The following is a 17458-nucleotide window of genomic DNA, read 5'->3' on the forward strand; positions in this document are numbered from 1 at the left end:
CAATTCAACCCAGAAATCATCATAAGGGCAAATCACCCCTGGGACACGACATGCATACCCTGCACGTAATTCCCACGCAATGGTCATTGAGCACCTCCCCACATTGCGGGACACCTCCTTTAAGAGAAGGATACAGAGGTGCACAGAAGCCCTGTGCTCTCCTGCCTTCATGAGAGCCTGAGGATTTTGAAAAAGGATTTTTCTAGACATGGAGGAAAAGCTGGAACTGCAATCCCAAAAGCTCAGGATATTCACAAGGGAGTAAAAAACCCTAAAAAAACCCTAAACCAAAACCAAACATACCTTTTAAAAAGTCTCAGGTTATTTGCTTTTCCTTGATCACTTGAGCTTGGAAAAAATTGCCAGTGTGCCTATCTTGCTTTTGTCCAGAGAGATCCAGTAAGCAAAATACATATGAAACTAGAACCTACGGGCTCAACTCCCTGCTGACACACAGCATGCACATGTCGATATCTAAAGTTAACACTGAAAGACGTTGCTGTACCTCTAATTCTGTTAGAGTCATTTAAACAGGCTACATCTTGCTTCCCTCTCCCTTGATTCCCTGGCACAAAAGAGCATATAAAGGAAGCAAAAGGAAATTAAGCTACACTTCAAAGAGAATCCTGTAATACAAGTTTAAAAAACTACAGAGGAAGTTACTGATTTTGATAGATCTAAGGCAATCTTCAATTTTGCTTCTACTAAATTACACGGACAATGAAAACTTTATTGTAACTTAGGCTAGCCTAAGACTTAAAATCAGTCTTCACATAAAAATTACTGCATTATAATTTCATGCTAAACCAACTATCTAAACCAACACCTACGCATCCAACACAAAGGTCTTTCCCCACAGACAATTATGGCTTCTCTACATGTAGATTATTTCAAGAGCAGGAAATGCTGAATACATTTATGCTTGAACTCTTATTCCACAACACAATTACCACCTTCTGCTCTGTCTAAACATACATTTGAAAATGATAAAGGAAAAGACATGAGACTTTTTATTGTGAAATAAAAGCATCAATTATGGAGGCATTTGGAAATATGTTTCACTTAAAAAGAAGTAATTTTCACATGTACATTAATCCTTACATATACAAGTAAATTAGAAATTTTGTTAACCTGTTTCTTAAGAGTGGTTATAGCTAGCAGCAGTCTCAGCTGCATATTTACAGAAAAAGGCATAGCCTTGTCAAACTGACATAAAAACTTCAAAAGCCTGGGGCTTTTGTTGTTTTACTCTCTGATCCAGGTAGATGAGATTTTAAAACAGACAGCTACATTTGCAAACAGCTAAGCACAGTTCTTTATGTTTGCAGGAATGGTAATTACACAGGACAAGTAATGCTACTGATCTGGTAACAACTCAGAGATTTTGTAAAGTCTAACATGAAAATTGGATCCATCTTAAAGTTTATTTTACAGGAGAATAAAGTAAAACAGCATCTTTATGAAAAAATGGTACAATTAAATTACAAAAAAATGAATAGTCATGCATATTAAGTGAGGTTGCTGTGTTCCATCATTATTAAAAGTAGCATGCACTGATTTATTAAAGAAAAGAAGACACACAAACTCCTTCTAAATCATTGACTTCCATATAAAAAACAGAAGACACCCAGTCCTGCACAAACTAATAACTTGTGCTTTCCAGAAGCACAGAGACCAGAATTTAAGAAAACATTGGAATATATGATTAAATGCATTCTGTCTAGCAAAACAGTTAAGCATGTGCTAAACTTTAAGATCATTAAAGTTACCTGAAGATTTGACTGAATCTAAAATAGGATTGGCTTGCTGGTAGTTTGCTGAACTGTGGTCCTGGAAAACTATAACAGACAACCACCATAAATAAAATAAACTTTTGTTCAGATACTGTTACAAACTACACAATATGTAGTTTTGCTCAATAAGAACACTGAAATGATGATGAATTTTACTTCAAGGAGACTCCCCTTTGGCATAGCCTGTGTGAATCAAGGGACAATTACTGAATTACTAATTCAGCAGGGATTAATAGAAATATTTTCTGAAAAAGAAAGCAGACCTACATTTTTAACAGCTTTCATTTTTGGTGCTAGATTGTATAGATATATGCACACTTTTGTTTATTATTATTGATTTAATCATCCTTCTTCAGAGACATCACTGGTCAATTGGTTAACCTGTCAAGCTACAATATCTCATAGAGGGAGACTTTTTCCCCAGAAAATAATAAAAAAAATCCTGATAACGTTCAAGTCTGTTAGCAGATAAAAAGGCGGAGAGGAGTGAGGAGAGAACTTCAGATTGAAATTGCCAATTGAATTTCACCTCCCCCACACACATTACATCACTCAGATTTCCTAAATATTTTGGATATACAACACTTTAGTAAATGACATCAACAGACTGAATATTTCCTTACAGAACAGTATCAAAATGAAAAAAAAAAATTAAGAGCCAATCTTTATTTTTGTTATTTCTAGCAATATCAAATAAAGAAGTTATTTTTTAACTTCTAATTTTTTTTATAGACTTTTTCCTTACTTGACTCAGATTGGGAAATAAATCTAAGTTTGAAAAATTTCAACATCCAGCTTTTGTATACCAGATTAAGAGTTTTCTCCTGTTGCAAAGAAATACTAAAACCCACAAAAATTAGACATAGCAATATTGAAAAAAACAAGCAAACAAACCAGAAACACCACCATTTATACTAAGCTATGATCACTAGCCTTCAAAGAGTGGCATGAGTGTTTATCTTTAGACATAAACAATAGTCCAGATGAAATCATGAGACTACTCCCAAGGAGTAAAAATTGAAGCATGTCTATAAAACTTGGGAGGGCTACAGTTTAAATCTTGAATTCCTCACTGTTTATACTCAGCTCTTACTTGATTTCAATAAGAATTTTCCCTTACTTAAAAAAAACAAAACAAACAAAAACTTGTCATCTCTATTGTCCCCTCAACAAATCTAACTTAGAGAACTAAAATGACACAAAAACATTCCTTTAGAACTATGGGCACTTCCATTTCTGTCATCTCTTTTGACCTTTACTTTTCAAAAAGCATTTTACTTTTTCTCCTCACTTAATAGAGACTGTGGTGTAATCATTTCTCACCTTCCACCTCTTTTCTTATCCTCTTCTTCCATATGATGGATCCTTGAGGGGGAGGATAAACTTCGGTTTCTACTTATCAAAGGACTTCTACTATTCAAACACCGCACATATTTTTTTTCATTAGCATTATTACTGGCTACCTCAAGCCCTTTGATATGCACTCCTGTGTACCCATGGTGGTGAAATTCACTGTAGTTGCTTTCACGCTGACTAAGTTCAAAGCTTTGCGTTTTCTTCATGATCTTTTTGTGTGGCTGCTTCTTGTGGTAGGCAGGTGGTGAGTGGACTGGCTCAGAACAGAACGAAGCCGAGCGTGTGCTGGAAACGCTGTCTATGTCCTCTGAATTCCAGTTTCTTTTTTCAAGTTCACGTGGAAGTGGAGCAACCCACTGTAGCGGAGATGCAGATATTTCCACGGTTGCTTCCATATTCTGCTTTACAGTCCCAAGGCCTAAAAAAGATGGTGCTTCTAATGGCTGAGTCCTGTGTACAGGCTTAGTTTTGTCCACCCAAATATTGTCATCGTTGTTAGAAGAGTAACTAGGGGACTGGCTTAATGGCTTCCTACCTCCAACACCAAACCCATCATTTATCTTCATAGCAGGTTCCTTGAGAACTTTGTGAAAATACTCCCTACTGGAATCTTTGAGGGCTTCAGAGAGAAATTCTGCTAAATGATGCCTTGTTTGCTGACATTTCAGACACAAAACATGCCATTGCTTTAGTTCTTGTTTGCTACCCAGAGCCAAAACCATCTCACTCATTTTTTTAAAGTTTTCTGCAGAAACTTTTGTACCTTCCTGATGATAGGTTTGCAGACACTGAATCACAGATGGAGAATATCTGGCCTCCGCAGTTAAATGTGCAAGACACTCATTGCAATGTAACATCCACTCTTGCGCCTGGATTAGAAGCAAAAAGTACAGTTTAAGCAGTAAAATTCTGTATATATACACTATTTCCTGTTTAAGGATTTCAAATCACTTCAGAAAAAACTCTCTGAACAGATCTTGGCACAATTTAAGTGCTGAGAGATTCCCTTCTATTACATGGGAATATTCTACCCCTTAGATAAATCCAAAAAGGAGAAAGAATAAACGTTTGTCAGGAACCCCAAATCACATTAAGAAAGCATAGTAAAGGGTAAAACTATTTTTTATTTAGAAAAGAACTGAACTGTGTTACATCTGATCTCAGTAGCAGAGATGTGGAGAGAGAACAGAGAGTCAGGAAGAGAATGACATAAAAGTCCACGTAGTCTTTCTGTCTGAGATCTGCTAAGCTTATAAAATCCCCAACATGTGCACCATCATGCTATGTGTACACTTCTCTTCTATATTACAGAAACTAGAAAAGAATGATTCATTTAAACAGAAAGATTATGATATGATTTTATTTCAGATTCAAGACTGAATGGTCAAAAACTCTGTCTACGAAAGCATACATGCATTGAGATTATATATTCAGATAGAACATGACAAACAGCACACTCAACAGATTTCTCAAAGACCTGCTTATGTACTTGCAAAGGGAGAACAGATCCTATGTGTAGCCCATCAAAGCTTGTCTAATTCAACACGTACTAGCTGAAAACTGGTTAAGCTGAGAATTTTGCGTTATTCTTAATACAATTCCTGCTTGTTTTACAATTGATTCTTTGGGATTCTATAACAGGAACTCCAGATTATCTGATCTTTGCTGTTGCATGATAGCAGCTAAATGCCCTGTTTACTTGCCCAAATTCTTCCTCTAGTTTTAATCCTTCAGGGGACTGCATAGACTGCCAAGTGACAACAGTGTGTCTGTTGTCATTGCCTGATCACTCTTATAATTGATAAGGTCTAGCTTAGGGCACAGATGCAAAAATATTTCTTTTACCATCTCATAAAACTCATACAAATTGACCAGCTTTGTCAGCTCAGTCTTCCTCTTCTCTGTCTGAATGAAAATGTTATTCAGATATTTCTTGAAGATTTGAACTTTTTCTTCCATGTTTAATGAATGATTTTCTTGCATCAGCTGCAGTCCTTTCTCATAATATTGCTGTTGGGGGATGAAGAGAAAAATAGATACGCTATATAATATACTACTTCCTTTACTATGAATAATTTTGTTTATCATTAACTGCATACCACATTAACAAATCTTACTGCATCAGTTGTAATACACATGAAAACTGAAAAATATAGCATCAGTCTTCCTGAACCTTCTGATTTTGCATTTATCTGTTTTTACACAGTGTTCTGCCTTTTTTTCAATTTGGATTTGGGAGGGTGTGGAAGGAAAGTGAATATCATAATGGAACAGAATAAAAATTACAGAAAATTGAAATGAGTGTACAAATAGCAGGGAAAGCTGCAGCAGTAATTCATCTTTAAAATAATATCCAGTGAAATTCATTTTTTAGTTAACACAACTATTCTCCTGGAAGTATCTTTATCTGAAGTAAGAATTTCAAACAGTGAACTTTTCTACCCACCAAAAGTCAGTGAGTACCTAAGTCTCCCTTTGTAACTTTGCTTCCCTTCCTATGTAACAACTAGTTGCATGCCACACAGCTTTTGCTTAATGTGACCTAGCGCATGGCACAATAGCCTCCCCCATATGCTGGCCCATATTATTATAGTAAATGGCAAGAGTTCTTTAGTCCCAGGGGAAGGCGTCTACAGTCTAATGAGGCTGGAAGGGTTTTTTCCCCGGTAACTCCACTGAGTCAGTCCCACTGTCCTAGAACAAACCTGAATATCCTATTCCTAGTTTAGCTAACCTCTTAGACTGCTTATTATGCTTTGCAAATCAGAGAATCTACATGACACTTCATGTATTCAGCTATATGCACAGCCTTCCCTCTATCTTACTTTCCTTTAACAGACGAGTTTGTTTTGTTTTGTTTTTGCAAATGTATAAAGACAGTGGCCTTCCCAGATCTCTGGCGCAGATTATGCCATGAAAAGGACTTCAGCGAGCAGTCTCTGAGCTAGCCCTTGAACTGTAGCAGTAGAGCATGAACTAAGCATGATAGAAATTGGAGTTTCTCAGCTCAGGTGCAACGTGTGTTACAGAAATGACCGCAGAAATGTGTTGCTAAGTGAGCTTTATCAGGATATTTGAAATGAGGTACACCTTGATCAAAAGCTCTTGGACGGGTCAACCAGTCACTGTCTGAGGAGGGCTGGCAGCAGACCCTTCTGCAAACCTTCTCACAGAACTGTCCTCAGTTGAGTCACCTGGGCTGGCAACTTTTACCTGTACTGGATCTGCTTTGTACATGACTGGCTATCTGATTGGTCATGTTTTGATATATTCCTTTGTGGACAAATTCCCCTTTTGATACATTCCCTTGCCCATCATCTTCCTCCTTCTAAGCTATATGATTGGTTAAATACAACAACATACAAACTAGAATCTTTTTCCCAGAAACAAGGTATAATGTTATATGAATTCGCTTAATAAGGTTATACATCACTTAACAAAATAATACAAGATTATACAGATACCTGCATGTGTGCCACATGCTACACTGATACAGCGGAAATACTGCTTTTGGGGTGGGAATCTGTATCTCTTCTTGCTGCTGCAACCAAGCTATGTGATTGTACCAGTTCAGTCTGAACTTCATAGAGGCACTTCGACCAATCTCCATTGCCCAGTATAGACTGGGAAATAAGATCGGCATGCTGCCAGTGAAAGTTAGCATTTTTCCACCCATTAGGGAACTAAACATACTTCCTTCTTCGCTTCAAGGCTAGCTATTTCAGTACATTTTTTTTATACATCTGTGAAAACGCAAAGGAAGTGTTCTGCATTAGCATGTTACCTACCTTTGTCTTGTCAATGAAACCTTGGAAATCTTCTTGCAGCTTTCTCACCTTTTCTAGTGAAAGTCCCTCTTGATCTAAACAGCCAAGATATTTCTCTCGCTCATTTTCAAACCACTGTTTTATCTGCATAAAAATACCAAACAAACCTGGTTTTCCCAATCAATCAGATATTCCCTACACATAGTGTGTAGAAATTACTCTGTTCATTATAACAAGTTCAAATACTTCATATACATCTACCTTAAGAAATTCTACTGGCTTATATTACAGCTCAGTTTGGTCTGCTTGAAATACTGATGACTATAATTTGTTTTGCACACTCATAAACTGCTAATGTTAATAGCACTACGCACACATTGCCCATGCATGCTTTGAACAGCACCAATATATAAACAATGATACACATCGTATTAGATAAATCCAGCTCTATAAATAAAGAAATAGAAGCTTAAAACTGTAACTTGTTTAACCTAATTCTCAAAAACTAGTACTGACCTGGTCACAGCCTTCTTCAAATTTTCTTGCTTCCCCAAGATTCTCCAGCTGCTGGAGGCATTTATTAGATAAGAGTACCAGCCTATGGACTTCTTCATCCACTTGATTATAAAGTCTTGTTACAATCTCCATGGCATCTCTATTAGATGGGGAGGAAAGATCAACATAACGTTTCTGACAAAGACAATATCAGAAGAAATGCATCTTTCAGAAGACACCAATCCCCTATTTTGTTGAAGAATGCCACTGCAAACAAGCCACCAACTACAAAAATTTATTCAAAAATTTTTATTCAACTTGTCAAATGCAAATGTACCTTACTCAAAATCACAAACATGATGGTCACACTTTTCAAAAATGTCCAGAATATTAAGTGTCTCTCCTTCTGGCTGACCAAGGATGCATGGCTCAGAAGACCTTCTGAGCTGCTGCATATATAAAGTTGCCTCCACTTGAGAATGATTGCATCAGCCTAGAAATCAATTCAAACTCTGCTCTAATGAAACTTGAAATCCATACACTTAAAAGTTATAGAATTTGCTGAATCAGAACTTTAATAGTTCTTTATTTAAGGTATGAGCTACGGCTGAATTCTGGAGGACCCCAGAGCTTCTTCAAAAATAAAGCTGAGCCAGCTATGCAGGAAAGGGACTGACCAAAAGACAATCTTACCTTACAAAAGAAGTAAACAACTGTTTTCACTTCTTCTATTACTATAATTCTCTGTCACTGTGAGGATGGTTGAACGCTGGTATAGGTTGCCCAGAGAGGTTGTGGAGATATTGAAAACTTTACTAGACTGGTCCTGGGCAACCTGCTCTTGCTGACCGTGCTTGAGCAGGGTGGGGGTTCAACCAGACAATCTCTAGAGGTCCCTTCAAAGCTCACCTATTCAGCGATTCTGTGATTCACGGCAGCACCTTTTGCAAAGTCTGTACTTACCGATAGTCTTCTGTGTGGCAGATCTCCTTCCTAAGCCTTGCAATGACTGTTCCACCTTCTAGTCTTAGTGTTACTAACAAGGCATCTTCCAAAACAAGCTTCATCATTGTCTTGTGTTTATTGATTAAGTCACATACATCCTATGCAGAAGAAAAATACTATCAGTGTCATCCGAGAAACCCAGAAAGTGAACACTGTCTAGCTCATACGTATTCAAAAATAAAACTAAAATACCAGAATTTTGCTAGTGCTTATTCCACACTTGGGATTTTTGCCTAAACTTTATCTGTAATTTTTGATCAAACATATCTAAAACACATTAATCTAGGGAGGGCTGTGCTTACACACATTTCTGGCCAAAGTTCTCCTGACCATATATATTCAGCTAGAATGGCCATGTTAGAGATGTGGTCTGACATGATAAATAGCACTAGTGAGCTATTTCTGGTCCAGTGACTGCAGTGCAAAACATTCAGTAACACTGAAATTTGGGCAAGTATGATCATGTTTGATTATCCAGTCTAAAACTGTAAAATTCCTTTTATGGCTATAAGTTCAGTTTGCTGCACTGTAGTTTCAGTCAAAATAAAGCATTTAGGCTGCTATATTATAGAGTTTTTTTTTCAAAAGTAAGTTTCCTTATTGACAATGGAGAAGTTTGCACTTGTCCTTTCCACCAAAACTTACTTGAGCATTGTTGAGAGTTCTGTTGGCTGTCAGTGAGCTGATTGCACTTTGCAGAAAGACAATGGCCTCTTTGCAGTTTGTAATAAAGGGTTCCAGTTTCTGCATTGACAAAACAAGACAATAGGTAGAACTTCAGAAAGAGTCTAAAACAACTGCTTTGGTGTCATGAATTTAAAAACACAACGGACAGTCACAAAATTATTTGTGTGTTATTCACAGCAGATGCTAATCTGCACAGTTTTGGTTCTTCTAATGGTTTGAAACCCGGATAATTAAATTGATATGATCCTTTTAGTGTTACATCAAAAAAGGCCATGCCGAGGCAAGAAGAGGATAGAAACAATTTCAACTTCAGGCACTTGCGTTTTGGTACAACTTCACATGCATTTATGGTAGGCCATGCTTTAGAAATCAGAGTTTTAACTAACAAGTTAGGACAGGTCCACCAATCTCTGCAGAAAAGAAAGAGCACTGCACACCTGGAGAGAACTGCAGAATCAGACTCAAAGCTAGGATAAACTACGCTAGCTAAGAATCTCATGCTAGTTATTCAGATTTGGGTTAGACCAAACATCGGGCATGTCTAGTTAAACAGAATCTCTTAAGATTAGAAAAGAAATGGCATGGATCTCTCTTCCAATACTGAAATCATTGCACAGTACACAACATACAATTATTGCACCTCACTGAAACAGCTAGGGTTTAATATAGCCAGAGAGCACATGACAGAATGAAAGGAGAAAATGGAAAACTATCAGTCTGACCAGAACTCAGTAACTACAGGTAGACTTTTTTTTGTTTTAAATGAGCAACAACAGTTATCAAATTCAATGAAAAAAACCTGAAAAGGAGAGAACACATAGCAAGAACTCCAAAGTATATCCTACCCTTCGGAAACATATCCAGTCACTGTGGTTATACTGAAATGTTCCATCAAATTCTGCAGTCAACTGTGTGTAGTCGATGAGCTTATTCAAAGCTTTCAGTGATGTGAGAATTTCATACTTCTCAAAATAAATAAATAAATAAATCAAGCTTTACAAAACTTAAATTCAACTGTTAGGCAAAAACACTTAATTTCCCTCCCCCAGGATTTATGGTCTCTTGAGAGATCCAGTTACTTAGCTAAAGCAAATTACTAAATATGTGTGTGTGTGTGTGTGTGTGTGTGTGTGTGTGTGTGTGTGTGGTCTCAAAGTCTCCCTTTTCTTCTGCATGTGCAACATTCCATCATCAAGAAATGAAAGTCACTGAACACCGCTGATTTACAGAAGCTAAGAATCTAGTCCCAAGAAATTCACCTCATTTGAAGAATTATATTTTGCTTTTTGTAATATCTGGAATACATTCAGAGGCAGGAAAATTATATATCAAATGACCAATCTTATGGAGCAGTCTATGCTACAGGACAGTGATAAAGGACTTTTTTTTTTTTATTCAGTAAAACCTTTTTCTTTGGTAAAACATCCTTCTCCTAAAAAAAAAAAAAAGGAGGTGTTTATGTTATGTTTTAACATAGCATAAAAAAATCCAGAAGAACAAATTTCTTTTCTGATTGATACTAGCTTACATAAATGCATCCATGCTCTAAAATCCATCATTTTTATTTCAAACATCTAGCCATTTTGACACTAAATCATTTACTGAATAATTGTGATACCACAGATACAAATATGTAGATACTGTGTTATTGAGAGGACTAAATCAGCAAAACTGTTCCAATACTCCCGTTACCTACTTCGGGATATTGGTTTTATGCAATCTAGTTACAAAAGACCATTTGCATTTGGACAAGCATTCGAAGTATGTGAATACCTAGGAAGCACACTACAGTAAGTAATATGACCCCCATATGTATCGAAGACTGAATTTACACTGGGAAACATCCTTAAAGCTAGAGTAGGCTTATGCCACTCTGTAAGGGCTCTGACAACAAACCCCTTGATTGCCTCGCTGGGTCCTGTGGGACTGGTCCCCGGCACTGCCTGTGTTACTGCCATACTCATCTCTCCTGGCTCTCCTTCCAGCCCACCCTTGCTGCTTCCTGCTGCACACATGGAACTAAGTAGTATGCACTGAGACACAGAAAAAATGATCCCTAAAAATGAACCCAGAAGACTGATTTCTTCTAAACAACATGATCAAACAACCTTGAAGTCACTTTTGATAGAAGAATTTTTCATATGAAATTTTATACTTACAAATACCTTTTGACAACTCTGAGCAATGTCTTATCTTACCTGAATTGCTATGTCCCAGTCAGGTCTAAAAGAACATTCCTTATCAGTCAATACTAGGACACTGTGAATTGAATGAGAAATTGTATTCTGGAAAGGAAGACAAATGCAGTTAGAAAAAAATTGTTGCTACAAACTTCATAATCTCTTTCCTTTTCTAAGGTGCTACAGAAAGAAGCTTCTCTGTCCAGCTGTTCCTCAGAATGCAACCAAAAAGGGAACATCTTCACCTGAAGCATCTTGGACTCTTCAGTCTACCACTCAGCCAGTACTAAAGGTCTGGGTAAATTCCACAATGCTAGCACAATTCCTACTAAAATTACTGCTAATTTATAGAAATTAATTTAAGTTTTACTACAGCTGTTTGTTCTAAAACGAAATACTATTTATTAATTCAAAATACTTTAGAATGCCTTTCTTCTAAATCAAAGCTGCTACCTGTGCTAAAGAAAGCCATTCCATCAAGGGCAGAGGAAACATTTGCTTCAGTTCTCAGCACATTCTGTGTACACCTTACTTTTATATACGTTTCAATCCAAGCAGCAAGCTAAAATCTAAAAAAGTATAAGATGAAACCAACAGTAAGTCGATCTGCAGAACTATCTTCCCAGGATGCTGATCCATTTCTATGCAATGTTTGAGAAATGTGGACTTAAGCATGATAGATTGGTTCAAATTTCACTTAATTTCTGTTCAGAGAAAAATAAACCTCTCTCAAGTAACTTCTTCTTTAATCTTATTTTCAAAACTATTTCTGCTTTAACTTTTTCACCTCATCCTTGTGAGTCCTTACTCTGCAGAACAGCAACCAGTGTAAGAAAGCTCCTATTCCCAACAGAACTGCAATATGTATCACGGCATGTTTTAAAAATCCTAGCATTTCATTCTGCACTTAGACAGGATGCCTCTCCCAAGCACTACTCACCTGCATTGCTGTTAATGCTTGGAAAAGAGAAGAATTAGGCTGGAACTTCCGTGCATCCACTAGAAAAACTACTCCCAAATCACGTACCTCCTTCCTAGCAACAGAAAGACAGGTGTGTTTTTAAGCCATCTTTTTTTAGTGAGGAAGTTCTATGCTGAAGGCTTCTAGGCCTTTACCAGAACAAATGGACTGAGGATGGGTTCACTTACAACACATGGGTTAATCTTAAGATATGTCTTAACTTTTGCTCAGAGTAGGAGAAACCACACTGTCCTGGAAAGCTGTTATGGGCATGACAGTCTTAGGAGAAGGACCACTGATTCTCCCAAAACCACACTGCCAGGAGAACAAGTATTTGCGAGGAGTTCCTAAAATACTGCTTCCTGATTCTCTGATACATGCCCAGGTGTCCATGGTCCCTGAAGCTTTACCCTTCACATCTCTTCTACAGTCTTTGCCATTAACATCATTGTTACAAGGTCTCAGGGATGGTAAGTGCTATTAAACACATTTTATAAATGAGGAACTAACTGCAGAGACTCTGAGGGTAGGACTTCAATCACCTAGCTACAGGCATCTAGAGATTAGGTGTCTAGTTCCAGCCGGTCATCTAGACTCTGTATATAACTGGGAGAGGAGGAGAGGAAGAGTAAGAGAGAGAGAAAATAAGACAGACTCTGTAAGAAGCCTACAGTAGGTGTTTAAGACAAAAGCACAATCACTCTTTAGATAGGCTCCTCCTACAGTCAGTGGAAGGAGAGAAGCACAGGTGGCTAGTTTTGCTAAAGTATTTGGAATTAGAGAAGATTAATCCTGCTTTAAGTAGTCTTGTCCCAGAGCTATGTATGATGCTTGCTGTGGAGGTGTCTACCCATCCATTCTTTCTAGAATGGAGCCCTACTGCTAATTTTTCATTGTGATTCCCCAGACACACTTGGATGTCCTTTCTGAGGGAAAGCCTTTGTTGACCTAGAAAGAGGGCTGACTTTAAGGGTGGCTAAGGTCTCTTCTGCTATGAAAAAAATTGTTCTATATACAGAGGTTTTTTTCTATGTTCAGGTCACTGCAGGCAGATAAGCAAAATGATCTGGACTTACGAATAAAAGAGTAACTAGTTTGTGCTGACTGTCTGAAAGACTAAGGCGTTGCATTGTAGTTACTGACAGTTCAAGTAAGTTACTGAAATTTAAATACTCTCCTTAGCTGAAGTTCATTACTTGAGTATACATTCATTTTGATAAAGTTCTGCAAAAATCTCTGAGATTCAAAGGAAATTATAGATCTGAAGGTAAAATTTTTCATGGGTAAAATCAGATACAGAGTTGCAGATCTAAATATACCTATGGTGACTTTTCAAGTTTGTAAGTCAAAATCCTAGTCTCCATGACTGTGATTTTAAAAGGAATTTGATATAGCACTTGGGAGCTTAAATCCCATAAAAAAACAAAAAAACCAGATTCTTGAATGCTAGACTACAAATGTTATTCTGAAGATAAAACTGCAGTGACTGGGGGAGGGAGATGGCCCCAAGGGTCCCCAAACCTCTTCCCAGGCCTATTTGCGTTCAGGATGCCTTAAGTGTCTTATGCCAAGGCCTGGCACCATCAGGGGACAAAAGTAAATTGAAACTAGAAATATTCTCCCTTGATCTGTATAAGGCAACTTACATGAATCAAGGCTCATATTTTCATTGTGTTCTTTGAAGCCCGTGCCATAATCTTTTTCTTAATCTACATGGACTTCTGAAAACTCTTTACAAATCTTACTTGCTAAAACTCAGTGACTAAATATCAGTTTGTTCAAATGTCCAAGATTAGGACAATGTTTCCCCTTAAAAGCACTGCTAGTTTCTTTGTAAACCACAGATTAACACAGAGTTGCCACTTTTCCTATATTTTGCACCTCATCCAACTCCCCTTAGGTTTTTTTGGATATGTAAATGAAATTCCAAAGCAAAAGTGCAAACGAATGAAGCTACAAAAGTAGGTTTGCATTTACCTCCGTAGAAGAAAATAAAAAAGGTCTATTAAAAACAATCTTTAGCCATATACTCATACTAAAAATGTATATCACAAATTTCTTTATGAAGTGTGGTGTGGAGAAAGAGAACTCTTCAAATACAAAAGTTTTCATTAAAAGTTTTAAAAATGTTTACCTGGAAGAATAGCACACTTGTTTTTGTAATTTTTTTTTTTTAAGAGGAAACGATACATTTCTCATTTTTGAACAACTATAATTACATAAAATAGCAAATGAGAAACAGTCATTCATTGAGATACAGCCATTTACTGAAACTCATGTTTTGACAAACAAAAATGTTGATATCATTGTGATTACAGCATAAACAACAATTCTAGAGTAAAAATTCAGAGAAATGGAGTGGGACAAGGGAACTGAAGAATAAGTCCATTTGGGGTATTTTAACAAGTGCAGTTTGTTTTTTATTTAAAACATTTATATCAATTCTAATAGGCTCAGAATCTCTACAAGTAACTTTATTTCAGCAGTTACTCCCTCTTTGGTGATTCAAAAATGATGAAGTAAGATGAGTAAATGTTTCTTCATGGGAGAACATGATGTGCACCATGTTTTCCAAAAGTTAAAATATTCAAAGAGATACTGTAAACGTCCTTCTCATGGGATAACCACCTATTTTGCAACTCTGCACAGGAAAGTGGAATGTACAATCAATAAGCATTCTTCTTCTGTCTGTCAGTTCCCATCCTAGAAAGCCACAAGGCTGTTTACTTAAGGAGCTCAGGGTGGGGAGCAGAGGGGTTAAGGGAGAGGGAGGTAAATCATTAAATAAAATGACTGTCATTTACAGACGCCTATCACAACCTCCCCCTACTCAATTCTTGATGACTCCTACTTAGGCTTTAATATGTCTTTGCTTAAAATAAGGAGGACAAAACCAAATAGTAAGAAGTTTCAGTACAGAATGTGAAGAGGTACTACCCTCTTTCTGTTCTCTTAGAGTGCTCCTGTGATTCTCACTGTCTTTCTAACTTTTCCTAGGCTAAGTGACATTTATGTTGTTTTCTTGACACTTGACATTCTTACTTTCCCACGATTCGTAACTTCTATGATAGCTGAGAAATGGACAAAAGGTAGAATTTATACCAGCCTCCAGGTTTGCAAAGTTTAGGCCAGCATGTATATATTACAAGAGACAGCTGAACTCAGTGAGAGAATTCAGTATGTCAATGGGTGTTCAATGTGGGGTAAACCAAGGAATATGAGTTGCCAGGTTATCCATATGGATTTTTGCATTCTATATCTTTAGACAGGAAAAGATAGCTGGGGAAGGGAATAAAACACCACTCCACAATTATTCTTATTAAAACCAATAAAAATGCTTGTATGTCAACTGTAGACCTGTAATAAGACAGACTACATAAGTTATTAAAGAAGTTATATTGCAGAAGAAACAGCGGAAGTGGGAAACCCATAGTTACCTTCTACAAACAGTGAGACATCATTAAAAGCTTTCCTGGGACACTACTCTACTGTGTATATTTATCTCTTGGAAAGAATAACCAGTACTAAACCTGAAGGATCAAATATGCAAAGCAATCTTAAGGCAATCTCTAACACATAAACCCAGTTTTATGTGCACAAATCAAATTGATTGCAGTTACAGAATGGATCAGTGGGGTTTTATTTCATGGTTCTACAATCAAGGTAATGTTTAAAGGACACAAACTCAAATTATTTTCTTTATGCTTCCTGTTACACAGCAAACAAAAAATTAAAGCAAAGCTAAAACTGAAAATAACATTGTTACTAGATTAACCACTTTAGCCCAAGCTAGATCACTGAGTCTTTAGGTTCAAATATACACGCATCTGGCATTTGAGCAAAGATTACACTAGCACACTGTAGCAGAGAATTCTTTTGTTTGCGTCACCTCTAACTAGCCACCAGAAGGCACACTGTACAAGCACTAACTCTAAGAACATTGCAAGAGATTGTAAGATTACCTTAACAATTAACAATTTAGTATCTGAAAACAGCCACTTGCATTTAAAGGTGATGCAACTGCACAGGTACTTGACAGTACAATTGGAAGCTATTTCTAAACCAGAGGCATATAGGAGTATGTCAGACACAACAAGCTTTCAATTACTATACCTTATTTAAAAGCAGTGAATAATAACAAAATAGTAATTTTATAAAACAGCAAACATCTGTCCAACCACAAAGTGATCATTTATCACACAAAGCAAGTATTAAACATTACAGTTAAGAGTAAAACAAGCTAAGAAATTAAGACCTCTTGGCCTCTTGTTCCTACCAGTGCGTGATGCTCACAAAGAATTTTAGTGCTCTCTGGGATGAGGAAGCAGTTAGGAGCTTTCCATAATAGCAGGGTCTCTGCAGCCCTAACATCTGTGTTACCATAAAAAAATAAAACCAAAGCCCAGCGGGTTTGCTCACTTCATACCTGGGGATGCTGTATAGGTACATCAGAAGTCGAGCAACTGCTGTACTTGTGCAATGTTCATTTAACCAGATGGCATGTCTTGTGCAGACTTGTATCACTGCTCTGCCATTTCTGTCTCGGCTTCCTAGACAAAGAGAAGCAAAGGCAAGGCTTACAAAAGGTTTAGCTATGAACATGAGATTTAGAGGAAAGTTTTTGCACACACATTTCTGAAAACTAGCAAAGCTCATTTAAAAACACTAAAAAGTGTTTCTGCTTAAAACAATTTTTATGAGCGTTGCAGTCAAAAGCTGAGACAACCATTCTTAGATGATCAAAACAAAACCCACAAAATTCTGCTGCTCCTCCAATTAATTCTGATGGACTGCTATAAATGAGGTTGGCTCTATTCAGCAAAACTATAGTTTTATACCAGTTGGTAACCTATTCTTAATTTATCTTTGGTATTATGAAGCTGAAAAAACTACACATTTATGTTTTGTGTATGTTTCATCTATCATCAAGTATATTGTCACTTCTGTAATACATACCACATAGAGAAATGACTCCAGACTGCAGTAACTCTTGATTGATCTCAAGTAACTGTTTCGGTAGTCTGTCACAAAGGCTTCCAGTATTTGCAGAGAGTAGGTCATGCTCACGATGGAACAGAACAGGAGATGCATATATAGCTGTGTTACCCTCAACTCCCCGGAAACTGTTTTTTGAATTGGTTACTGTCAAGTGCTGATAAAAGCCTGGACAAATGAAAGAACTGGTTATTTTTTTTTTCCCCTAAGCAGTGGGAG

The 17458-nt window shown here is 37.0% G+C and overlaps 1 protein-coding gene across 7 annotated transcripts in view; it reads right to left on the reverse strand.

Annotated features, from left to right (window-relative positions):
• The window catches only part of PLEKHG4B (pleckstrin homology and RhoGEF domain containing G4B), a 65770-nt gene that overhangs the window by 18138 nt on the left and 30174 nt on the right, over nt 1–17458 (reverse strand). For 5 of the 7 annotated variants that reach the window (XM_067291054.1, XM_067291051.1, XM_067291056.1 and 2 more), the window contains exons 2-12: nt 17201–17407; nt 16671–16794; nt 12224–12317; nt 11302–11388; nt 9949–10068; nt 9062–9160; nt 8375–8514; nt 7433–7571; nt 6938–7060; nt 4995–5159; nt 3117–4018 (exon numbers count right to left, since the gene is read on the reverse strand). In XM_067291054.1, coding sequence (XP_067147155.1) covers nt 3117–4018; nt 4995–5159; nt 6938–7060; nt 7433–7571; nt 8375–8514; nt 9062–9160; nt 9949–10068; nt 11302–11388; nt 12224–12317; nt 16671–16794; nt 17201–17407 — 2200 coding nt within the window. The remainder of the gene's footprint in view (nt 1–3116; nt 4019–4994; nt 5160–6937; nt 7061–7432; nt 7572–8374; nt 8515–9061; nt 9161–9948; nt 10069–11301; nt 11389–12223; nt 12318–16670; nt 16795–17200; nt 17408–17458) is intronic. The other 2 variants (XM_067291057.1, XM_067291053.1) reach the window with 2 other exon arrangements.

This window comes from Apteryx mantelli, chromosome 2 (genome assembly GCF_036417845.1).
Source record: "Apteryx mantelli isolate bAptMan1 chromosome 2, bAptMan1.hap1, whole genome shotgun sequence".
Lineage (NCBI taxonomy): Eukaryota > Metazoa > Chordata > Aves > Apterygiformes > Apterygidae > Apteryx > Apteryx mantelli.